Raw genomic sequence first — 22508 nt, 5'->3', positions numbered from 1 at the left:
CAGGAAATTTGATATCTGGTGCAGGTAATAGGTAATAAGCCAGCGAGGAGCCCACCAATACCTGTGGTCATCCTTTCAACTGTAGACTGCTATATATGGATGTAATAAGGTGTTTAGTGGTGTGTAATCAGAGGGCAGAAGAGAGGACTGGATGAATAATTCACAGGCTCTCTCTTCCTCATCTTTTTACTCTTGGCTGCCATTTCTCTCTAACATACACATACACAGAGATATATTATATAAGCTAGAGTGGTACTACCTGAGTTCAGTCAGAAAAGTCTGAAAAACTTGCCAGGTGTCCAAATATGCGGTTTTGGTTTGTATTTTTTGCTTATTTATTTCTTTTTAAGGGAGGATGCAGCAATAATTTGCCCCCATGTGTGTAATGTGTTGCTGGTAGAAAACACATTGGCCAGCGGAAAAAAGAGAACAAGACAGAGGGCATAGCTTGTAGCATGTGTTGCGTTGGCTAGTAAACAAACAAATTAGAAAACTAAACAGATGCTTAAAAAGTCCCAAATTATTTAATGAAGGTTTTGCAATTTTGAGAACATCTGGCCAATACTGAAAAAATGGAGTGATGAGCTTGCTGTGAACTAACAGGTGAAGCAGATGGTTTGTAATTATTATTATTATTATGAGAAGCTATTGTGACACATGCTGGTTGTTGGCTGTAATTTCTGGAATTTTCACTAAATACGTGACCAAAGAGGGTTATTGCTAATCAAAGATATTTGTGCTTTGTGCCATTCCTGCTGTATACTGCTCTCTGAAGACACGATTTATGATATGAAACAATTTCCACATTTGATTGATTGCATCAAAGCATTTTTAATATTTACTGCAATCATAATCATCTCATCCAACACTGGAAGAAATAACTAAAAAACTGGGTTGAATTTGGGTTTCAGGTCCATGCCCCTGCAGCAACTTAACTGCATACCAATGCAACACATTCTCTGCAGTTGTTATTACTTCAGTTTTTCAGTCAGGATGTCCAATGATTATTTTCTGTCGTTAGCCATCTCTTGTTTCTCTGTGTTTTAATTAAAAAAATAGGAAATATTTTACAACAAATTATTGGAACATTTACAAATGTCCTTGGAAAAACAATATAGGATACAATGAAAAAGAAAAAAGCCACTTTTCAGGTGGGATTGCATGGTGAAAAAGAAAAAGAGAAAACCCAGAAAAAACATTGTTTCAAATGCAGGTGCAAATCAAGACAGCCTTCACCATGTGTAGCTGTTGACACTAATTATTGTACTTTTCCCCTCATATTGATGATTTGAGCCAAACTTTTCACATTTGGATGAAATACTCCATAAATCCAGCTGTCACTGATTTTCATTTATGTTTTTGTAGAATTTTCCTTCTTTAAGGATGTTTTCTCAACAGCCAACCTTCTACTGAGACCATTTCTGATGAGGCTTCGCTGAACAGTAGACGGATCAACTGAAGGGCCAGATGAATCTCTCAGGTTAGGTCCATGCTGGATTTTTTTTCTATTTCTTAACGCTATAACCCAGCAACTGTTTTTAAGGACAACCCCGAATAGGCTGCTAGTAACAAAGTTCCTAAACATGAATTTAAAACTAGTTCTTTGCTAAGTTGCTTGTTGTGAATAGAAACAACAGTGGCTCATTCCTTAAATTATAGGTGCTTTTTTATGCTTCAGTGAATCATAGGTCAGTTTTAAGTGGTTTAGTGTGGCTCCTTGGAATCTAACTATAAAGACCTGATGGTCGGTTCAAACATTTTTCTAAACACTATGCATTTGTAGTCTTTGTACTAATGGCGATGTGTCTCAGTTTTGGATGTGTCTACACACATATGTGGATGACTAAAAGCAAGGTGAGGTGCAGTTAAGACCCTGTCTGTCTCTGTGTGTTAGCCCTGCATCAGGGCCACCTCTCCAGTGTGTACCCTGCCTTTGAGCCTGCGGTTGCTGGGACAGGCTTCATCCCACCCTCGGATAAATGGAAGAGGATGGATGGATAAATGGCAGGCACAGGAATTCTTAATAGCAACCTCTTTTTGTTTTTCATGTTTTAAATGGTTTGATAGTTTGAAGGTGCTGTCTGGTTTTGGTCTGATCAATGCATTTACATTAATAAACTTTAAAAATGCACAAAGAGACAAAAACAAGCAGCAGCCGAAGGTGGCTGCAGTAATCTCAAGGGAGGAAACACAGAATTTGGTGATTTCAATGGGCTCTAGAATTTAGGCAGGCACTGGCTGCAAAGGATTTTCATTCATTTAAAACAATCTTAATTATGTTATTAATTTTGAGCCTTTTAAAATGAGGGGATGTGTATAAAAATGCCATTAATTATGGAACAAGTAATGCAAAAATCTGCATATTTGTTACAATAAGGGTTGATTAGTAATTGCACCAATGTTTAAATCATTTAAGTGTTATAAAGTCACATACGAGAAATATATTCCTGCGAAATTATTGAGCATTTTATGTTTCCAATTCTCTTCACCAGATAACAGCTGCACTTTGCACATTAGTGTTTTGAAATATAATATTGACATCAAGTTAGCTCAGCCACAGAGCAAGAAAATGGAAAATAAGGGGGTGAAGGGTCAATGAATTATTAATGACTTGCTCTGCCCAATATATAGCCTGTGTGTCATATTGATGCCCCCCTTTAACAAGCATAAGCTTCAGCATACTCACTAAAACAATAGTATTTATATGCTATTCTCTTGCTATTTCTTTGCTTCTTGCTTTCTTCATTCACTATTTACATTTATCTATATTCTCATAGTTTTTTTTCAGATGTTTCCCAACAAATGCCATACAGACAAAAAACCCACTAAAGCCACTACTTTTACTGTGCTAAATGACTTAAACTAAAGTTTACCTTCATAAAGTTTTGCATTACACTCAAATGGATATAATTTCAGGACCATAGACAGCACATGTGATTTTCACCGTGACACATTTTTTCCAGTGGGCCTATATTTAATGTACACATGTTCTGACTGCAATTAACAAGCAGTGCTTGTCCAATTAGACCTTGCACTAAATTGTGTAATTCTTGGCAGATTGAATGTCATATTGGCATGAACTAACTGTACCTGTGTTTACCATGAAACAGAGAATGAAACAGAGGAGCTGGGGTTGCACAATGGCTTGCAGTATCAGCAAGAAAGTTAGGCTAGCAACTCAACAAATAGTTTGCCATAACAGAAATTTCTCTCTTGGATGCATATGAGGTCAGCAGAGGAGCCATCATCTAAAGTGAACAAACACTAAATTTCATTATAACTTCAGCTTTTTTAGACTTCATACTATCTTTATCTGTAAATACACTGTGGCATGAATATCTTTCCTATTACTGTAAATGGCAAACCACTCACATCAGTGGAGTGTTTAGATTGGACAGTTTTTGTTTTGTTGTTGGTAACACTACACACAATCTATCATGAAACCCAATTTTTCAGCTCATTGCTTAAATAGTATTCAGTTCTTTTTATAATTATCCTATGTAATCAATATAATTATTATATAAATTTCTTATTTGTCCATTTGTTTATGGGTGGCCACTTACTTCTGTTTGTTATTAACCACATGTTTCCCTATGCCTTATTTATTAGGCATGATGCCTTCCCACATAATTGCCTTGCTCCCTATGAATTCACACTGGCAAACAGCAGAAGAAAAATAGTGTAGAGAAGGAATTAGCAGAAAATAATGCTAAATGAACCTGTAGACATTTAAGCATGCACAACTTCCACTATTTTTCTATGCTAAGAGGTGTCTTTAATACCAATTTGTTTTGTTTTTTTAAGTTCACTCATCAGTGTGACTTCTTTTCAACTAAATTACTGTAATTTCTTCTGTGCAGATCTACATGCTGATTTAAACTGTATAAACACTCTTGTGTTAACAGCCAGCATTTATTTATTCTCTCTAGGAAATGCCACATCAGTCTATATACTTGAACACTGTAATGTTATGGTGCACATAAAGATGAAGGATTGTATGAGAAAAATAATTTTTTTGCTGGGGCACAACTCATTCAGAATGGAAATAATGATGTGAGTTATTCCTGAGTTGTCAAAAGGAAGGTCAAAGGGAAGGTCATTTGTTCACCATCCAGTGCCAGGAGAGAGAAGAGTTAAGACTCTATGGATAGATAACCACACAGGAAAGGAGCTAAGTGGCCTCTGAAGGCAGAATAGAAAGCTCTGCAAGATTGTGGGGGTTTTGATATGAGCAGCTCCTGCAGAGAGTGTAGGCAGGGTGTGACAAAGGACAATTAATGAAGGCTGGGTTGAGCTATATTCTGGATAAGCTGTAGGTGCCGAAGGATATCTTTTGATATTATATCAAAGTGAAAATTGTTGGCGTGAAGGCCAGACATGCTGGCCAAACAACAAGCTGATCACAGTGAGGAGGGTTGTCGTAAACAGATCACGTTTTATTTTATCACCATTTTGGCTCTCTTTAAGATTATTGCTCTTTTTTTAAAAAACAAAGTTATTTCTTTTGTTAGAAAGCACAAGATCATTTTAAAACTATTTACATTAGTTTCAACTAACATGGGAACATAAGTAAGTTACACATAACAGTTAAGATATAGCTCAAATATAGCTCAGAATAGATTTGATTACTCTAGATTAGATTCACTTTACTGTCACTACAATATGTATAAGGCAACAAAATGCAGTTAGCCTCTAACCAGAAGTGCAGGCGTATAGACAAAACACGCAGGAAATTTGATTATACTATTAGTAGCATGTAAAGGCCTGCAATCATGTGTGAAGACGAAATAAAAATCAGAATCAGAATACTTTATTGATCCCTGGGGGAAAAAGGTGGGAAGCACACAGGCTTTGGACACACCTGTGTATAGAACGATGGTTGAGGAGTGGTTGTTGTCCAGTCTGTCCTGCTGGGGCTTGTCAGAAAGTCCAGTGTCCAGTTGTAGAGTGGGATGTTGATACGAAAGATAGTGATCAGCTTATTAAATGCTGAACTGAAATCAACAAACAGTATTCTCATTGTCAAGGATGGAGGGCAACGCTATAGAGACGGCATCCTCCATACTCCCTGTATTTTTGCAGTAAGCACATTAGTTGGGGTCCAGTGTAGGTGGAAGACAGGGTTTGGAATTTACCAGGACTACCACATCAAAGCACTTAATAATTATACAGTGCTACTGTATACCCATAAGTGGAAGCCATTCAGGAGTGCTAGTTTGAAATGTTTAGGTAATGACACGATGAATGTGGTTTTAAAACTTATCGGCACAGCTGCTTGCGCAGGTTCAAAATATTGGTAAAAACTCCATTCAGCTGTCCAGCAGATACCCTAAGCACATGTCTGGGAATGCCATTGGGACCTGCAGCCTTGCCTGCTTTAATCCAGGATAGTACAGCTCAGACCTCAGAGGTGGAGAGTTTGAGGGGATGGTGGTTTAGCTTTGTTGGCTGTCTGCTGGGACCGTCTGTCAAAGCGAGCATAGAAACTATTATGTCATTGAGGAAGGAGACTGCTGTGGAAGAGGAAGTGGTGTTATTAGGCTTGCAATCACTGCCACATATGTCGGACTTGGTAAAATGTTCCTTCACGTGGTTGGCCTTTTTGACGCCCTTTTCAAGTTAGGCCTGGATAAGCTGTAGGCTTGTGCGTCACCCGGTCTGAAGGAAGCATTTGTCAATAAAATCTCCCTCTTCATCCATGGCTTCCAATTAGGATGTGAGGTAATCTGTTTCTGGGTGGTAAAACTGTTGATGGTATTTATGTAACCCGATACAGAAGAGATGTATTTATCAATGTCCATGTGGGAGCTGCAGGTAGTCTGAAAAGCAAACACCAGTTCCTGTTTTCAAGGTAGAGTGCTTAAAACCAGCCACATCACCTCTGGATGTACTGTCTGTTATTTTCCAATAGCTTCATAATGTAGCTTTGTTACTGCTAGCTTAGCATTAGATTATGGAGAGGTGTATGCAGCAGTAAAGTTCTGCAGTTAATCACAATGAATTCCAGGTTAGAAGAACAATATTTTTAAGTGATGAAAGAGTTTGTGCACTGAGCTTTGTTTACATTAATACATAACCCACCTCATCTAAGCTTTCTGGAGTCATCTGCTTTGCTCTTATGTGGATGCAAGACTGGTTGTTGGGGTTTTGATAAAAATGCAAAAAGAAGATAGAAAAGAAAAAGGACTAACCCAAACAAAGAAAACTTCTCATGGGCGTGACAATATGTGTCCAAGGTGAAACTTAGTTTCTGTTTTGCTCTACAGAGTATTTCCTATTCAAAAGATTTTTTTGCATGATGACAAAGCAAGCAAACAAACAAACAAAAAACAAAGTGGGAGATGGCAAATGGTTTTGAATGAAGGTGACTTGAGGCAGACCAATCATTGATACCAGGAGTGTTTGACAACAAGCAGTGTCATTGTATGTTTTTTATCCCGTCTCCGAAGAAGAAGAAAGTGTACTTTATTGGTCCCCGTGGGGAAAATCCCTCTCTGCATTTAACCCATTCACTCAGTGAAGCAGTGGGCAGCCACTGGGCGCCCGGGGAGCAGTGTGTAGGGACGGTACCTTGCTCAGGGGTACCTCAGGGTAGCTGTTCAGGGGAATCGAACCCCCGACCTTCCGATCATGGGGCCACCACTCTACCTACTGAGCTATCCCTGCCCCTGAACCCTCATCGTCAGCTGTTTGCAGCAGATGGTTTCCCCTGTCTGAGCCTGGGTCTGCCAGAGGTTTCTTCCTCTTAAAAAGTAGTTTTGATTGTTGGGGATTACAATATAAAGCACCTTGATGTGACATAACTTCGAGTGGCTTATATGACACTTTTAGTTGTGACAGTTCTGACTTACGTCATGATGCTTGGTGAGGTTGGTTGTTCAGCAGAGTTTAAATTAACTGAAGTCTGCTTTATTACAGCTAACTATGTCAGGACAAAAATCCCCATCTTGGAGAGGTTTCCACCCTATTAAGGGATATTTTAATTGGCCTGAACAACTTTATTTACTAGCTTATTTTTTCTTAATAAACATGTAAAAAATTTTCCCCTTCACTTATTACTTTCTGTATTTACTGTTTATTTAGCTAAAGTCGGCAACATATAGTTTGGATCTATTGTGGCCAAAAAAAAAAAAAAAGTGGAAAGGAAACAGAAGACTAAATGACTGTTGCTGGAAGAAAATGCAATGACCAGTGATGTCACCATTACAGAAGGACACCAGACATTGTATTGACAAACTGCTAGAGGTGTGACTAACCTAGGTTGACCCGACGCAATGGGGAGGGGCAAAACAATCATATCTACTTTGCATTTGGCATAGTAGTAAAAGTAAGTCCAGTCCTGCCAAATAAGTGACAGTGCCTGTGTAGGTGAACCATGTGTGCGGAGCTTCAATACATATGTGCATAATCTAACTTTATATATCTGTCAGGTGTCAATGAGCTAATTATCAGCCCACACATACTCTTGAGCATTTATGTCACATAAAAGAAAAATATAATTAACTGTCAGAAAAGGAATCATAAAGGTGCAGTTTATTCAAACTACAAGCAGTGAGACAGCAGCGATGATGTGTGGGCAGCTACACTATATGCTTGTCAGCACAGTAGAACTGAAATGATTAGAAGTCCATCAACCAATCTTGTATCGGTAGAAAATACGATTTCATAGTGCTAATTGGCCACGAAGTTCCACCCATCCAGACCTTGATTAGGATCATAACCCCACTTTTAAACACCATCTTTGATGATAAGCTTTACTGCTCAATTTCTTGGTTATCTTAAATATGTTACCCACTTGAATTACATCTCTCTTTAACATGTAGCTGCCAATATAAAATATAGTATGCTGCAATAATGAGGTATAGTTAGTGACACCAGGCACAATACAGTGGATGCCGTCTTGCACTGAAGCAGACAAGTAGGTGTATCTGACTTGGAATTCTATAAGGAAGCTAGTGTTCCAGTGACTGCTCGGTAGGTACAAAGGACACAAAGGCATGAAATCATCTTATAGAGATGATGTCCAAGATGAAAATGGTTGCGAATGGGTCCAAAGTGCTGCTTTGTTGTAAAGTTGTATCTGCTGGTGATGACAAAAGATACTATTTCCAGGTCTGAGTCGGCTTTGGCTCTCGCCTATTCAACATGATGCAATGTTGTCTTCCTGATTTATTTAAGAAAACAACACAAAACAACCACAAAAAACCTCACCTGTCATTTTACCTCGTGATGAGAAAGAGAGCAGGAAATGGCTGCAGTTGATCAGGTAAGCTACAATTATAAAGCAAATGAAGAAAAACTATGTTGGTCTTCCACCATGCAATACCATCTGGAAAGTGTCATATTGGCAGTGGTTTCATTTTTCAACATGGAAATGATCCCAAACACACTGCCAAAGCAGTAAAAGCATACAGGAGTAGGGAAAAAAACAACGCAGTGCTATAAGTCATGGATTGGCCTCCCCAGAGCAAATTACTGAAGCAGTGTGGGATCGTCTTGACAGAGAATGAAACAAAAGTCAGAAAACACCCAAAGAAGAGCTTTGACTGTCCTTCAAGAAGCCTGCAGAACTATCCCTCAAGATTATTTAAAGAAATTACAAGAAAAACTACAATAAAACTTACCTATGCGAATTCAGGTTGTGTAGCATTAAAATTGTATAGACTCTATTTCTTGTGTAATCTATTTCCATGTATGCCTGTCTGCATGTTAGACCATTTTTTACTTATTTTTTTAAATAACTATTTTCCATTTCCTGTTTAAAAATCTAACAAGGAAAAACTGAATTTAAAATGGTTTACTAAATGAAAATAACATGGCAAGCTCAGCATAGCAGTGTAACCTGTAATGGACTGTTCAGTGCATTTAATTAAGCACCTTACTGTGTATTAAGTGCTTTAAGAATGCATGGCTGAAATAACCTGTTAATCTCATCATTAATCATCATTAATACAAGTTTTAAAAAATATCACAAGTACATTTTTTTTAATCAGATGGGGTCTAATATGTTTGAACTGGAACATATGCTGAGTGTGAAACATACATTTGTTGTGTCCAGATATGGGGCTGTTCAAACTGTGAGTTACAATTCATAGATCACATTATGAATACTAATTTGTATACTCAAAATACTGAACAAATCTCATTCAGCCTCAAAAAAGTTTGCCATGGTGAAATCTTCCAGCAATGACCTGACCATGCAGTTGAATTCAGCTGAACATCGTTGGAGTATTTTGAAGTGTAAAGCTTAGAAACAAAACCCTTCTGGGAAAAGCAGCTTAAAAAAATGAATAGATCTATAAAGAACAGCAAGCCATCTCTCAAAAGGTTTGTGCGAGACTCCTATCATCCAAGCAGGATCTGTGATAAAAAAAAATGTAGATATACAAATGCAAAGTTTCACTAAAGAACGGTGTCTTAAATTATGCCGTGTTTAGTTCCTATATATAGACATTCTTCACATTAACTGCCGTCCTTCCTCTTAGACTCTCTTAGAAAAACAAAGGAAACAGGAGCACTCAAAGAGCACATCTCTCCCCGAAGGCCAAAAGCTGCACTAAAACTTTGCTGATTTATGATGGTTTTATTATAATATGTTGACGTCAGCCTATTGTGGTGTCATTATGACATTGTAGTGTGTTGGACTGAAAAAAATAAAAAGTGTGTTGTACAGATCTCTCTATGCCCATTTATATGATATATTAATCAATATGTTTTTTCCCCAAGGTCAACTATATTGACATTGGGTGTTACAAACGAAGGTCAAGGTTAAATACTCAGCCAATCTAGGTACTCATGTCCCCCAAGTCTGAGTATACTGTTGTGAAGTTTGAGGATAATCCATAAAAAGTTTGGGTAATAAAAGTTTTACTGATTTTTATATTTTGTGTTTACTGTTTTTTCTGTGAAGGTAGAAACCTGAGTTCAAAATATTTTTTTTTTCTTGTTAAAATGAATTGTTGATCATCAGACAAAGCCAATAAATTATCACAAATTAGTATACGAAACATCACAAACTCAGTTGAGAAATGTTTTTTTATTTAAAAATGTGCAAATACTTATTAGTATTTGCACATGATTTTCAACTAATTTTAATTCTCAGTCTACTGTTGAGTTGATGAATGCTAATGAAATAGATTTAATAGATTTAATCTAGCTTTTTGTTAAAGGTCAGTGCCTAAGTTTCTATATAAATTGTACAATCAGTCCATTCCTCTCTGATTCTAATTGAGTGTTTCAGCATGTAGCGTTAGCTGACAAAAGGTTGATTACATAATTAGAGAAAACAGGATCATTGACTCTGATATGCATCTTCATTATGGACGCGTCCGTTGAGTATTATCATTTTGCTTCTTTTTATTATCTCATAGTGAGGATAATAAAGGTGTTGGAGTTACATTTAGCTGCTATTATGATTAAAAACCTAAAGACTCATACAAGAGGGAATTTTTAGGTCACTAAAACCAAAGTCAGGATACAAAATTAAATAATGTTTTTCTACTAACACAAACATTGTTGTTATAAAGATGGAACTACTTGTCAGTCTCTCCACATTTATGGAAATATGTCATAAGATAGCAGATGGCTCACTGTACCGGAAAAACGTGCCATCCTATACAGCAGCATTATGCTGGGAGTGTACAGATAGCAATCGACTAATCATAGAAAGTCTTGCAAATTGAAACATCCTAGTGCATCACAATGATATTTCATGCTTGTTATCTGATCTTAGCGTTTCAAAAGAGCCAAATACTATCACTCTCCAGTAATCAAAACATAATTTGTCATCATTGTTTACAAGGTAATCATTATTTGCACTTCTTCTTAAAAAACATGTCTATAGATGAAGACTTTATCTGCATCTAGACAACACAGCATTGATTGTGAATGCCTATCATACATACACAAAATGATTTTACTGTCCAGCAGCACAAAATGAGCATAATATATCTGTGCTTGATTGACTGAGTTGTTCATTAATCCAAATCACCTGGTGAGGACATTTTTGGCTGTGCTACAGTTACTTTGCAGTCTGTGGTGAATTTTTGAGGATGGCAATTTTATTTAAATTTAAAAAACAAAACAAAAACATCTAAAATGATTGTGCTTTTGTGACTTCTTTGCCTAATATTTCTGGCATGACTCTGTACTAGTTATGTTTTTTTTTGTTTTTATGATAAAATAGAAATGTATTACCTTTGTGTCAGGGAACTGCTGACGTTATAAACTGTCTTCGTTTTAAAGGAGAACAAATGACCAGTTTCCAATCAAAGGGCTCTGTACATAGAAAAGGTCCTTACAACTGAAACAAAACATCACATAATCCTCTTAGGAATGATTTCATGAAGTGTTGCAGAGCAGCTGCAGATTTATTTTGGTTGTATAAAATAAAATAACAAAATCCAGCTGAGATTTTGAACACCACAACATGAACTGTCTTCCTCAAATCATGCGGACTTTAGGTTTCTGGAACCTTTTCGTGCATGCCAATAGAAAGACTTTAAGTGCACTGAAAGCTTTGAGTGAAAATGTGAATGATAACTTCAAGAGTGCATATTCAAAAGTGTGAAATAGTTGGATTGCTATCCTGTTTTTTCTAATCATGTGAGACCTTCCATTATCAAACATTAATTAATACACATTAAAATTCACATTAATGCAATGTGTGCATCCCACTCAGGGGTAGGAACAGGATCATTAAAAAGGATTAAAGAGGTGATCCCCTTTATTACCTGTATCCCACTATCCCTAGAGTTAATAAAAATGCAAAGGAAGTAGAAAAATTTGCAGGTCATTATGCAGTAAGAAGATCATTCTCTTTCTAACATCCTAAAGGGTAACGTAATACTAAACCATCTCTTTGAGGTTGTCAAATGCATGCTCACTTTTATTACACTATCTGTTGATACTGGTCCTATTGTTGTCATTGGCGCTAACAGAAACACATTATTTCCACTGAAAAGACAGTGATATTGTCCTCTGCCCTGCAAAATTTGTGATAAATGTATATCATACTCTTGAACTTTTTACCCTGCAGGCAACTTTCCACTCTGACATTGCTATACAGTTGTCAAAAGTCAGCCGTGTGGACAGCATGCAGTATGAAAGAGTTAGTAGTGAAGAAGTACAATTGTCTAATACTCTTGTTTTCAAATGGGTAAAAAGTTTACAGTACATAACATCCTCCACCATATAAACACATATTGTGTACATCATTTTTTATGTTATATATTCGATAACACTTTATGAATTTCTATTATTTTTGTATTATGAGTTTTGAACATGTAAAATACTACAATATACTGATTCTGATGTGTATTGTGTGTTCTGCAAATTATCAAGAGCAGTAATACATCTTATTACTAAGTCACTGTAAGGCCTTACCTGAGACCACAGTTCTTCAGCAGCTGTTGTACTGCTCTGCTCTGCTCTTCTGGACTGTTTGACATAATGCTGAGTTTATGATGTAAAAGGACAATCTTTCTAATGACTGTGTCTATTACTGTATTTAAGCTAAAATAGCTAAAATGTGATATTCACATCTGTTCATTTAGGTTACATAAGTGTAGATTTTTATTCTACATCAGTGGTGAACAGTAATCTATCTCAAAAACCTGTGATAGCACATACTTGAAACCACATATCTGTGATTTAACAGGTGGGTGTATATTCACGGCACTTACAGAACCGGAACGGGTGCAAACACTGCTGGGGATGAGTTGCAAGCGTGACTGGGCTCTTATTTTCATTTTTCCTTGGTCCAGCTGGTCCCAATGTAGTTGATTGCCTCATCTTTGCGTCTATGATAGCTTCAAGGACACGGTGGAAAATGCAATAACAACAGAAAATATGAGTTAGGAAATTGCTATGACTGGCAATTCATAGAACAAAAGATTCTACTTGGTATTATTACTTTTATTATTATTTTAAGCATTAAAAATAGCCCTCATTTTCTGTTTCAAAAATATATTTAGGTTTTGCATTCATGGTAAAAAACAACAACAAAACAACAATCAACATCTGAACACCTCAAATATTTGCTATTGCTCCTCTTTACATAATGAAAACTTTACTTTCATTATGTAAAGACGTTTTTTTCCCAGTCAGATGATGAAATTACCAATTTTACTATTAATGTCAATCATGTAGGCGTCTACATTTAGGACCCCCTGGTTGTATGAAATTAGACCAGGGTTTGACAGCAAGTACAGAGTGAAGGCGAATCCTTAGAGGAAACATGAAGGCACTCATGAAAGCATGATTTTATTTCTTTTTGACATTCATCAGTGTTGACAGGTCGGGTGATTATTTTGTAGTGACTGCAAAATTAAATGAATGCTGCAATCTGTTCTTTGTACTTCAAGTACAAAATTTTGTCCCAGTGATATAGTCTGGGCAAAATAATTACCAGAGTCCAGTAACGTCAGAATGATTGTGTGCGTCTGTTGTTCAAAGAATTTGAATGCTCTTCGTTCCCATTTTCTTATCAAAAGCAAAATTCTGATGACTTCAAGTTGATTTTTTAAAAAACTGCGATTCGTGCAAGACCTTCTCCCACAAACCCTAGAAGCAGCTTTAACTTTGAAAACTTGTAAAAAGGAACGATTACTTCCAAGCAACAAAAGACAAATGAGACAGAAGTGAATGTTTGTCTATTTCCCTTGAGGAAGAAAACACTTACCTCAAGGGTGCTGGAGTGATTTGGAAGGCAGTGAGGAGGTAAAAAAACATTCTGTGCAATCATATTTCCTGCAGTCATACACAATTATGTGTGACTGAATTTAAAACATGAAAAGTCCCTAAATGATCTGTTACAACTTTTTTAAGACAATTATCATATTCAGAACTACTCTTGTCAGAAAATACATGATTGTTTTACGCACTTTGTACTTTACAAAGATGAGATAAACATTGTAGAGGATATGCAAATCACTTAAAGACTGTATTATATATCATTTGAGTATGACTTTGATGATTTCTACAATGTTCTCATTGTCCTTCAATTTCCATAAAAAGAATGAATATATCCTTCTAGTAAGAATAATCTGTAAAAATCTTGATTTACTTAGAGTGGCATGAAAAAAGTATTTTCCCTCTTCCTGGTTTCTGTCTTTTTGCATGCCTGTCACACACACACACACACACACACACACACACACACATATATATATATATATATATATATATATATATATATATATATATATATATATATATATAACCTGAGGGAATAAACTTCTGTGTCTGTCTATTTTGTGGCCAATATTGCATCAAGCTCTACTTTGAAAGGTCAACTTTTCCATAGTTGTCATGGCTCTGAGTCATTTGACCCGGTGTTTTGAGTTTTCTTGTGTTTTGGTATATTTTATGTATTATTATTATTTTCATTTAACTGGTTAGTTCTGAGTTAATTCTTATTACGCCTCTGAGTTTACTTATGATCAGTTTAGTTACTTTTTTATTAGGATCCCTTGTGTCTTTGTCCTCTGTGCCCCTCTCTGTGTGTCTCTGTTATGTGCCTGTGTCTGATCCTCATGTCTTGGTTTTCCCCATTTAGTTCCCATGTTCCCCTCCTTTGTTTATTCTGTGCCTGCCTGTCTGTCATATGTGTTCTCCCCAGCCCTTCCTGCCCTCTATATGTGCTCCATAGTTGTGTCTGCCAGTTTCACTACCCTGTTCCCTTGTTCAGTCATTGTTTTAGTCTTCCTTTGTCCTATTTTATTTTGACAGTCTTGTGGTCTATGTTCAGTGTGTTTAGTTTGGCTTCCCCTGTGGTGCCATGTTCTTTTGTATCAGCTGTGTTCCCTATGTATTTCCACTTCCGCCGACCAACTCCTGTCTATATATATTGTGTGAGTTTTCCCCCAACCTTTTTCGTCGCGCCTGCCCTTCCCCTGTGGTTCACTTGTGTCCCTCCCGTGTTCTGGGTTTTGTCTTGTTGTCTTAGTTTCGTCCAGTTCAGGCGTTCCTCTGTTTAGTTTGTTATTTACCTTTCTCCCCGTTGGGTGTGTCTGCCTAAATAAATTTTGTGGTCAGCATTAGGGTCCTGACATGAAAAGAATCCACATAATGCATAATGATAAGATGCAGGTTTTTGTTTGTTTGTTTATTTATTTATTTTTAGTCTTATTTAGTGTTATACTGACCAAAGGTAAATCTGACCCAAAGGTAAAACTTGAACAAATAGTACATTTGTTTGTATTTGTTTGTATTAACTACATATAACATAAAAATTCTCCAAACTGGAATTTATTTTCATACATCTCCTGCAATTTTTTAATAAAGAAGAGGGTTTGGACTCCATCGGCAGCTCCCCAATGACTATGTTTTAAAAAAAAAAGGAGATTAATATGTGCTAACCTTGCATCTCACTTGCTTTTACATCAATATTACTTGTATTGATGTTATAACATATAAAGTTTGATTGTTGTCATAAAGTCTAGTCCACTTTTTGCTCCTCCATCTGAGACTATTGACAGCCACTGTATGATACACTGAGACTGTTTTCTTTTGCTTTGCAAAGGCTGTCAAGTGAGTTTCTCCTGAAATACCAATTATATGTGCAATCTGACAATACTCCAGCCTACCTGACTGCATCTGGTCTACGGTGTACATTTTAGGACATCGTCAGGTATCAGAAAAAAAATTGTCAGGTGTCAGAAAAAAAATTGTCAGGTGTCAGTTGTCAAAAAAAAAAAAAGTCAGGTATCAGACAAAAAATTGTCAGGTATCAGAAAAAAAGTTGTCAGGTGTCAGTTTTACCGTGGTTCAGGCTTCTAACGACACAAGGTAAGTTTAACTTTTTCTCCCTTTTGTTCATATTTTTGCCACAGTTGTGTTATATTAAGTTGCAGTTATGTTGTGAAAGTTACATATCAGAGACGGAAAGCCAGTTTTGTACGAAACCAAATCAGTACTATTTTTGTCTGGCTAATTCATTCTAGCTAGCGACAGTGGTGAAACGTGATTCAAATTTAAACTGTTCAGTAATTGTTTTGTATACATTTCAGCAAATGGACAAGCTGAAAGCTTACGAGCAGTTGCATTTGAATACTAATCCTATTTGAAGTAATACATTTCCAGTGGTAGACATGTTAGATTGTCACACCTGGCTATGCATTGTTTTATTAATATTATATATTGTCTTGATAGCTTGAAGGGGATGATGCCGGTTTCATATCACTGGACTTATCCATGGCAGTAGAGTACATCCATGCACAGAGAATCATTCACCAGGATATAAAGCCAGCAAATGTCATGGTAAGCCATATTGTATTTTTCTTTTTCTCCACTTTGTTTTTGAAGATCAAAATAAAAATAGTATATTATTTATTTAACTTTATTCTCTTCAGTCTATTAAACACTACATTTGAACAATGAGAAACTTTTCTGGCATATTCATATAAAGGATTTTTTTTTTAAAGTAAGAAGCCTTACATTGTTTCTTTAATAGTCCAATTTTTCTTTAATATGTTGGTTCTTGCACACCTACAAAATTCCCAAACATGTTGTAAGTTTAGGCTTTACAAACTGAAAGTTTCTATTATTTTATTAGTCTGTACCACTTGCTTAAGTGGAATGGGGATTAAAAAATGCACAGGACTATAAAACCGGGTTGGATCATTAACCAATCTGTTAATTTTAATGTTGGGTATAATAAACAATCTCAGAATAAATCTGCAGTGATTGGGTGATCTGGGTGCTAAAAGCTTTGAGGGTTTTTTTTTTCCCCAATTATGAGCTGTGGTCTTTGGAATGACATTTTTGATAACATTTGTGAAATTTTAGACAACCTGGTAAGTTCTCATATGTATACCTTATAGGTTCACCACCCTTCTAAGAAGGCAGTCCTGACAGACTGGGGCATGGCAAACATAAGAGACACTGTGATGCTTCGTCAAGGGAGTAAGTTCACTGCCCAGGCTACTGGTCCAGCTGGTGGCACATATCTTTACATGGCCCCTGAATGCATACTGATGTTTGAAGAGGCCTCGTTCCAGACAGACATGTGGTCCCTCGGAGCCACATATCTGGAGATCCTGACGGGTTCCGCTCCGTGGATGGTTAAAAAACAAAGAGAACTGGCTGCACTAATGGCCACCAAAACCCCACCACATGCCCTATCACATCTCAGTGACAAAAACAGTTTTCTTGGTGGTTTGGTGAGCTATGACCCAGACTCAAGGCCTTCCGCATCTGATGTTGTTAAGTTTCTCAAGTCAGGCCTTGATCTTACGAGCCGATATGGCTACAAGTGGTAATGTTGCTACAGTCTGCAGTTCAAAAGTCTTTCAATGTGAATTATGTTCTACATTATTGTTAACAAAAGTTGTGGTAAATGAAACACTGAATCATTATGAAAGATGGCACCTTGTCAATTGTATTTCAACATTTTATTGTACATTTTGTTGGTCAGACAGTTTTCAAATTACCTGTTGATTTTAAACAAGGATAAATAAATGTTAACAAACACTGTTGTATGATTTTATTGGTCATTGGAAATGTTTACTGGTGCACCTTCCATCCTCTCTCTCTTCAGAAAGATGTATATGTCATTTGCCTCGGCAAACGTAGAAAGTGTAGGAACTGCATTTCTGTTCATGGCAGTTGTGAGCTCTTGGACTAGCATGAGGTATGCAGCAAGGCAACCATCAGGTGTGCAGGGAAACTGGCTGTTTTCTAAAATGTTCTGGAACATGTCTCTGAATTCCTGGTTTGCTACCAGTGAAGGCTCTTCCCTCTCACAGATTAATTGCTTGGCATAGTCTAAAAGGTCTGGGTCAACAATGTGCAGCACATTGCCATATCCTGCGAATGAAAGACAATATTGAAAAGATGTTCACTTTGAATGTTAAAAATAAATGAATAATGACAAAGCTGTTCTAGAACCTGTATAAGAAGCAGTCAGTGTTTACAGATGTTATTACAGAAACTTAAAGATGGAAATATCACTCAAACATTTAGATAAATTTTTAGTTAAAGGTGTCAATATGAAGCCATTTTAGTATTGACAGTAGAAATTCAGAAATCTCTTATTGTACTACAAGTAGGCTTCTTCAGAAGACACAAAAGAGAAAGCACATTATAACAGTTTTACGCTCATTACACTGGCTTCCAGTATATTTTAGAAAATTCATTTTAAAATTTTAGTAATGACTTTCAATGCTCCGAATCGTGAAGCTCCTGCCTTAATTTCTGATCTTATAGAACCCCACGCTCCCTCTCCCAGCCTGTGATCATCTAATCAATGGCTGTTAGTAGTCCCACCAGAAGACCAGAGGCAAGAGATCTTCCAAAGCGGTGGCTCCCAGGTCATGGAATGCTCTGCCTCCATCATTACGTTTCCTTGATTGCATTTATTCTGTATGTTCGATTGTGCTGTTTTATGTTTATCTGTTTTATATTATTGTGAAGCCACTTTGTGGTTTTTATCCTGTGAAGAGTGCTATATCAAAGTAAAAGTAAACTAATGAAAGTTAAAAAACAAACAAAAAAATAAAACCCCACAGGCTTTCAAATGACATACCAGGAGGTGGTGAGGTAAACAGAAGGTCGGGTTTCCCAAATGGACCAGGTGCATTGCGTTGCTTGCGGATGTCATGGGTGTTCCAAACTGTTTGCTCCGTTTTTAAGTCTCTTTGAAGCAGTGGCAAGTGTGAGTACTGCAAGCAGTTGCTATGAAAAAGGAGAATTAAAAAATTAATATGTTCATCTGCTTCTTTGAGGTAGAATAAGTAAAAGCTAAATTTTAATCAGTACTCAAAAAACAAAGGCATTCCTAGACCACATACTTTCATACTGCTGCTTGATTATTTTTCATGTCTAAAAATATTGACTTACATGTGCACAGGATTGTCCAGTTCAAGGATCCCAGACTCCATCATGGCCTACGCATGTTGTTTTGAAAAAGACATAAGTTGTGAAGGTGAGAATTTCATTAGTGAAAAGGTACAGATGTACATAAACACAGATTCTGGCCTTGTGTTTTCAGATAAACGAATCCATCGTATGTTTAACGAAATTTGGATGGCTACTCTTTGTTAATAGGTTTTACAGGTGAAAGATTTGCTTTACCTCAAATGTTGTCAGCCATTTCTTAATCCATGTCCGCTTTAAAATACTGTTGAAACATTCAGCTCTCTAAACAACAGAAACATGACATTATCAGTTTTGTTGTCAGGTTGTTACTTTAGAAATAGTCATTTACCAGCTTAAAGACATACCTGGTTGTGCACTGATGTCCCCATTCTGAAGCACCTCCATGCCTGATTCCCAAGATCTCGCATGTGAAATGCCATCTGCATTTGACCCACAACAAGGTTCTCCTTTCCTCTGTCCCCCCGAATCATTTGAGGACAGCCTAAAGACACAAACTGAAGATAATTAGTGAATGATGAAAAAATAAATTTATTAACAAAATGTAATCTTTTTTAACCCCCCATTTTTTAGTATATTGCATACCACCCTGTTCTTGAACAGCCTCAAAGAAGTATCTGGCCACAAAGTTTTGCTTGCGGTTGGATGTGCCCACCTTTAGCCATAGAACCTTCCTGGAAAATCTGAAAAGAAAGAAACAGAAAAGTGGCCACTTGTACATATGATTTAATCATGTTTTGGCACTATGTTTGGTTTTTGTTACATTCCCCAAGAGTATGCTGGTTTTCCATTGTATTATGTCTAGGCGTTGTTTCTGGTTCCTCCGGCCATTTTGACTGCCATAGTTGTGTAGGCTTACATGCCTTTGGAATTGAATGTGACTCTTGACTGTGTTCAGACTGACGCGAGGGGAGAGCTGCCTTTTGTTTTGTAATCCCTTGTATTCTCCTGTTTATGTGTTGGTTAGGTAGGTTATCGTAAATTGTACATTTTATTTTCTTTGGAGTTAAATTCTGTTTACTTTATATCAGGGATGTTTTGTTTGTTGTGTTGGTCTTGGCCCTCCCTGAAATTAACTGCCAGTCTGAAATGGAACTTTAAGACTAGCAGGAAATAAGCCTTTTAAAAACCGCCATCTTGAATCCTCCTTCACTATTCATACTTTATCTTGGTCCCTTAGACCAGGCTTGGCCAAATCCAGACCTCGAGGGCCAGTGTCCTGCATGTTTTAGATATCACCCTGGGTAAACACACTTGAATAAAATGATTAGTTCATTACCAGGCCTCTGGAGAACTACAAAACATGTTGTGAGGGTAATTTAGCCATTTGAATCAGCTGTGGATCAAGGACACATCTAAAACCTGCAGGACACCGGCCCTCGAGGCCTGGACTTGCCCATCCCTGCCCTAGACTACTCAGGAGAGATAACACCTCAGTTTACCGCACATCCTTATCTTGAAGCAACTTTGTACTATCACTGAATATAATAAATTAAGTAGCGAATGCCATATTCAAACCTACCCATCAATCCCCAAATGTATCCACATTCCAAAGAACTTCAGTTTATCATTGCCTATATGAAACAACAAATAATAATTACAATTTGTTTCAACAGAAGTACCATCAAAACATGTTTGGAAGGTTAATTGAAAAGATAAAATAAATACCATCAATGTGCCGTGTGTCATTTGGACCACGGCTGATGTAATTCCGACGGGGAATTTTCTTCTTTCCAGGAGATCTCCTCTGAAGACCACTTGCATCCATATACCTCATTATATTAGCAACATCGTCTCTACAGTAACAATAGATTTTACTCTGAGCTCAACAGTAAAACAAGAGAACACTTGATCATATACACACTATTTAACCAACCTGTAACAAGGCCGCACTCCTCTGACATCCCTTACCCGCTTTACCATTGCCCTGATTCCTTGTTCAGGAGACCACTGTTTCATCTCACTCTAAAAAACAAACAAACAGACAATTGAATGTTTTTTTTTTTTTAAATCACTACAGAAAATAACATTTATTGTTTCTACAATAGCTCATGACACAGACTTCAGGAAAATATATATTTTTTGCACTGATGTTTTAACGCTTACCTCCACAGCTTTGTGGATTTCAGTAAAAGGTCGTTGGGGGCATCTTCGCTTCAACCCTAGAAGTTTTAAAACTCGTCTCAGATGCCTCTCACTGTTAAAAGACAACACAGACTTACATTATATTAAATGCAAACTGCATGTTTTGTCATTTTAGAGAGTTGTCACGGAAACTGTTGAAATGCAGACTTACCTTATTTTATGCCCATATGAATTCAGTGCACAGCTGATTTCCTTTTGTTTTAAGCCTTTGTTGAACAATGTTATTATCATCATATCTTGAAAGGTTAAGTGTAACAACAACAGTCTAATTGATCACCCACCTCTTACACTGAACATAAGTAATTAACCAGTAAAGTACTAAATCTTTTTATGTGGCAATTACACTAAAAGCATCGTCTATTCAGTGCCCACAAATAAAACATGTGTAGCAAAAAATACACTTCTTTGATACGAAAGAGGTGAACAGTAGTTAATAAATAAGTTGTACTTTAGTCATTTATTTTTAATGCTCTTTTTTTAATAAAAAAAAAAAAGTATTTTTGGTACAGTCATGGGAACCAGCCAGAGTCGGATACTCCTTTCATCATCGTCAGATGACATATTGCAGCAAAGTCTAAAAACAACAGAAAAAAACATATCGGGATCAAAAAATATCCCGACAGTAGCAATATAGAAAAGAGAAATAAAGAAAAAGAGCGACAGAAAGGATGCAGGCTGCTCGTGAGCTTTCAGCTTGTCCATTTGCTGAAATGTATACAAAACAATTACTGAACAGTTTAAATTTGAATCACGTTTCACCACTGTCGCTAGCTAGAATGAATTAGCCAGACAAAAATAGTACTGATTTGGTTTCGTACAAAACTGGCTTTCCGTCTCTGATATGTAACTTTCACAACATAACTGCAACTTAATATAACACAACTGTGGCAAAAATATGAACAAAAGGGAGAAAAAGTTAAACTTACCTTGTGTCGTTAGGAGCCTGAACCACGGTAAAACTCCGGTGAGGTCAATGACCTTACGCTCTCCCACGGTCACACGTTGATGACATATTTGGAAATCAATTCGGGTGGGACATGACAGCAGCGCCACCTGCAGGAAGATTTTCTCTCTGGTACCTTGTGTTCTGATACCTGACAATTTTTTTTTTGACAACTGACACCTGACAATTTTTTTTCTGACACCTGACAATTTTTTTTCTGACACCTGACAAGTTTTTTTCTGATACCTGAAAATTTTTTTTCTGATACCTGACGATGTCCTAAAATGTACACCGTACTGGTCACTCTCTCTCTCTGGGGCTACATCTTGAATGGTAACATTGACAGCAACTGTGCAATACCTTTGACAACTTTTTAAAAATTGTGTCGCATTCAAATTACCGGAGGACATAAATGTTGCACTGCTCAAATAATAGATAGGACATAACATTGCTGTCCACAGCCTGAAATCTTACACAGTCACTGTTCTCTCCTTTCCACAAGTTGATCCATACCACGATGATATGCAGAAAAACAAAATGTTTT

At 36.9% G+C, this 22508-nt stretch overlaps 2 protein-coding genes across 2 annotated transcripts in view; one reads left to right on the top strand and one right to left on the bottom strand.

Annotated features, from left to right (window-relative positions):
• LOC146707547 (uncharacterized) overlaps window positions 1-17477 on the top strand; it is a 42535-nt gene extending 25058 nt beyond the window's left edge. Inside the window, exons 2-4 of the mRNA XM_085460765.1 lie at window positions 12038-12109; window positions 16153-16260; window positions 16824-17477. Coding sequence (XP_085316891.1) covers window positions 12038-12109; window positions 16153-16260; window positions 16824-17261 — 618 coding nt within the window. The 3' untranslated portion in view covers window positions 17262-17477. The remainder of the gene's footprint in view (window positions 1-12037; window positions 12110-16152; window positions 16261-16823) is intronic.
• LOC146707546 (uncharacterized) lies at window positions 17379-22046 on the bottom strand. Its single transcript, XM_085458937.1, has 13 exons — window positions 21948-22046; window positions 21558-21595; window positions 21173-21257; window positions 20983-21073; window positions 20753-20841; window positions 20545-20672; window positions 20399-20450; window positions 19462-19559; window positions 19224-19360; window positions 19075-19140; window positions 18841-18887; window positions 18527-18675; window positions 17379-17808 (listed from the first exon to the last, which is right to left on the bottom strand). The coding sequence occupies exons 2-13, from the start codon at window positions 21580-21582 to the stop codon at window positions 17486-17488; spliced, it is 1290 nt and encodes a 429-aa protein (XP_085315063.1). The 5' UTR covers window positions 21583-21595; window positions 21948-22046; the 3' UTR covers window positions 17379-17485.
• Window positions 22047-22508: the final 462 nt, after the last annotated feature.

Source organism: Copadichromis virginalis, linkage group LG6, assembly GCF_057382275.1.
Source record: "Copadichromis virginalis isolate Kocher_CV1m ecotype Utaka linkage group LG6, C_Virginalis_male_GT1.1, whole genome shotgun sequence".
Classification (NCBI taxonomy): Eukaryota; Metazoa; Chordata; class Actinopteri; order Cichliformes; family Cichlidae; genus Copadichromis; species Copadichromis virginalis.
Note: the sequence above shows the minus strand (reverse complement) of the source record. Positions and strands in the feature narration are given on the sequence as shown.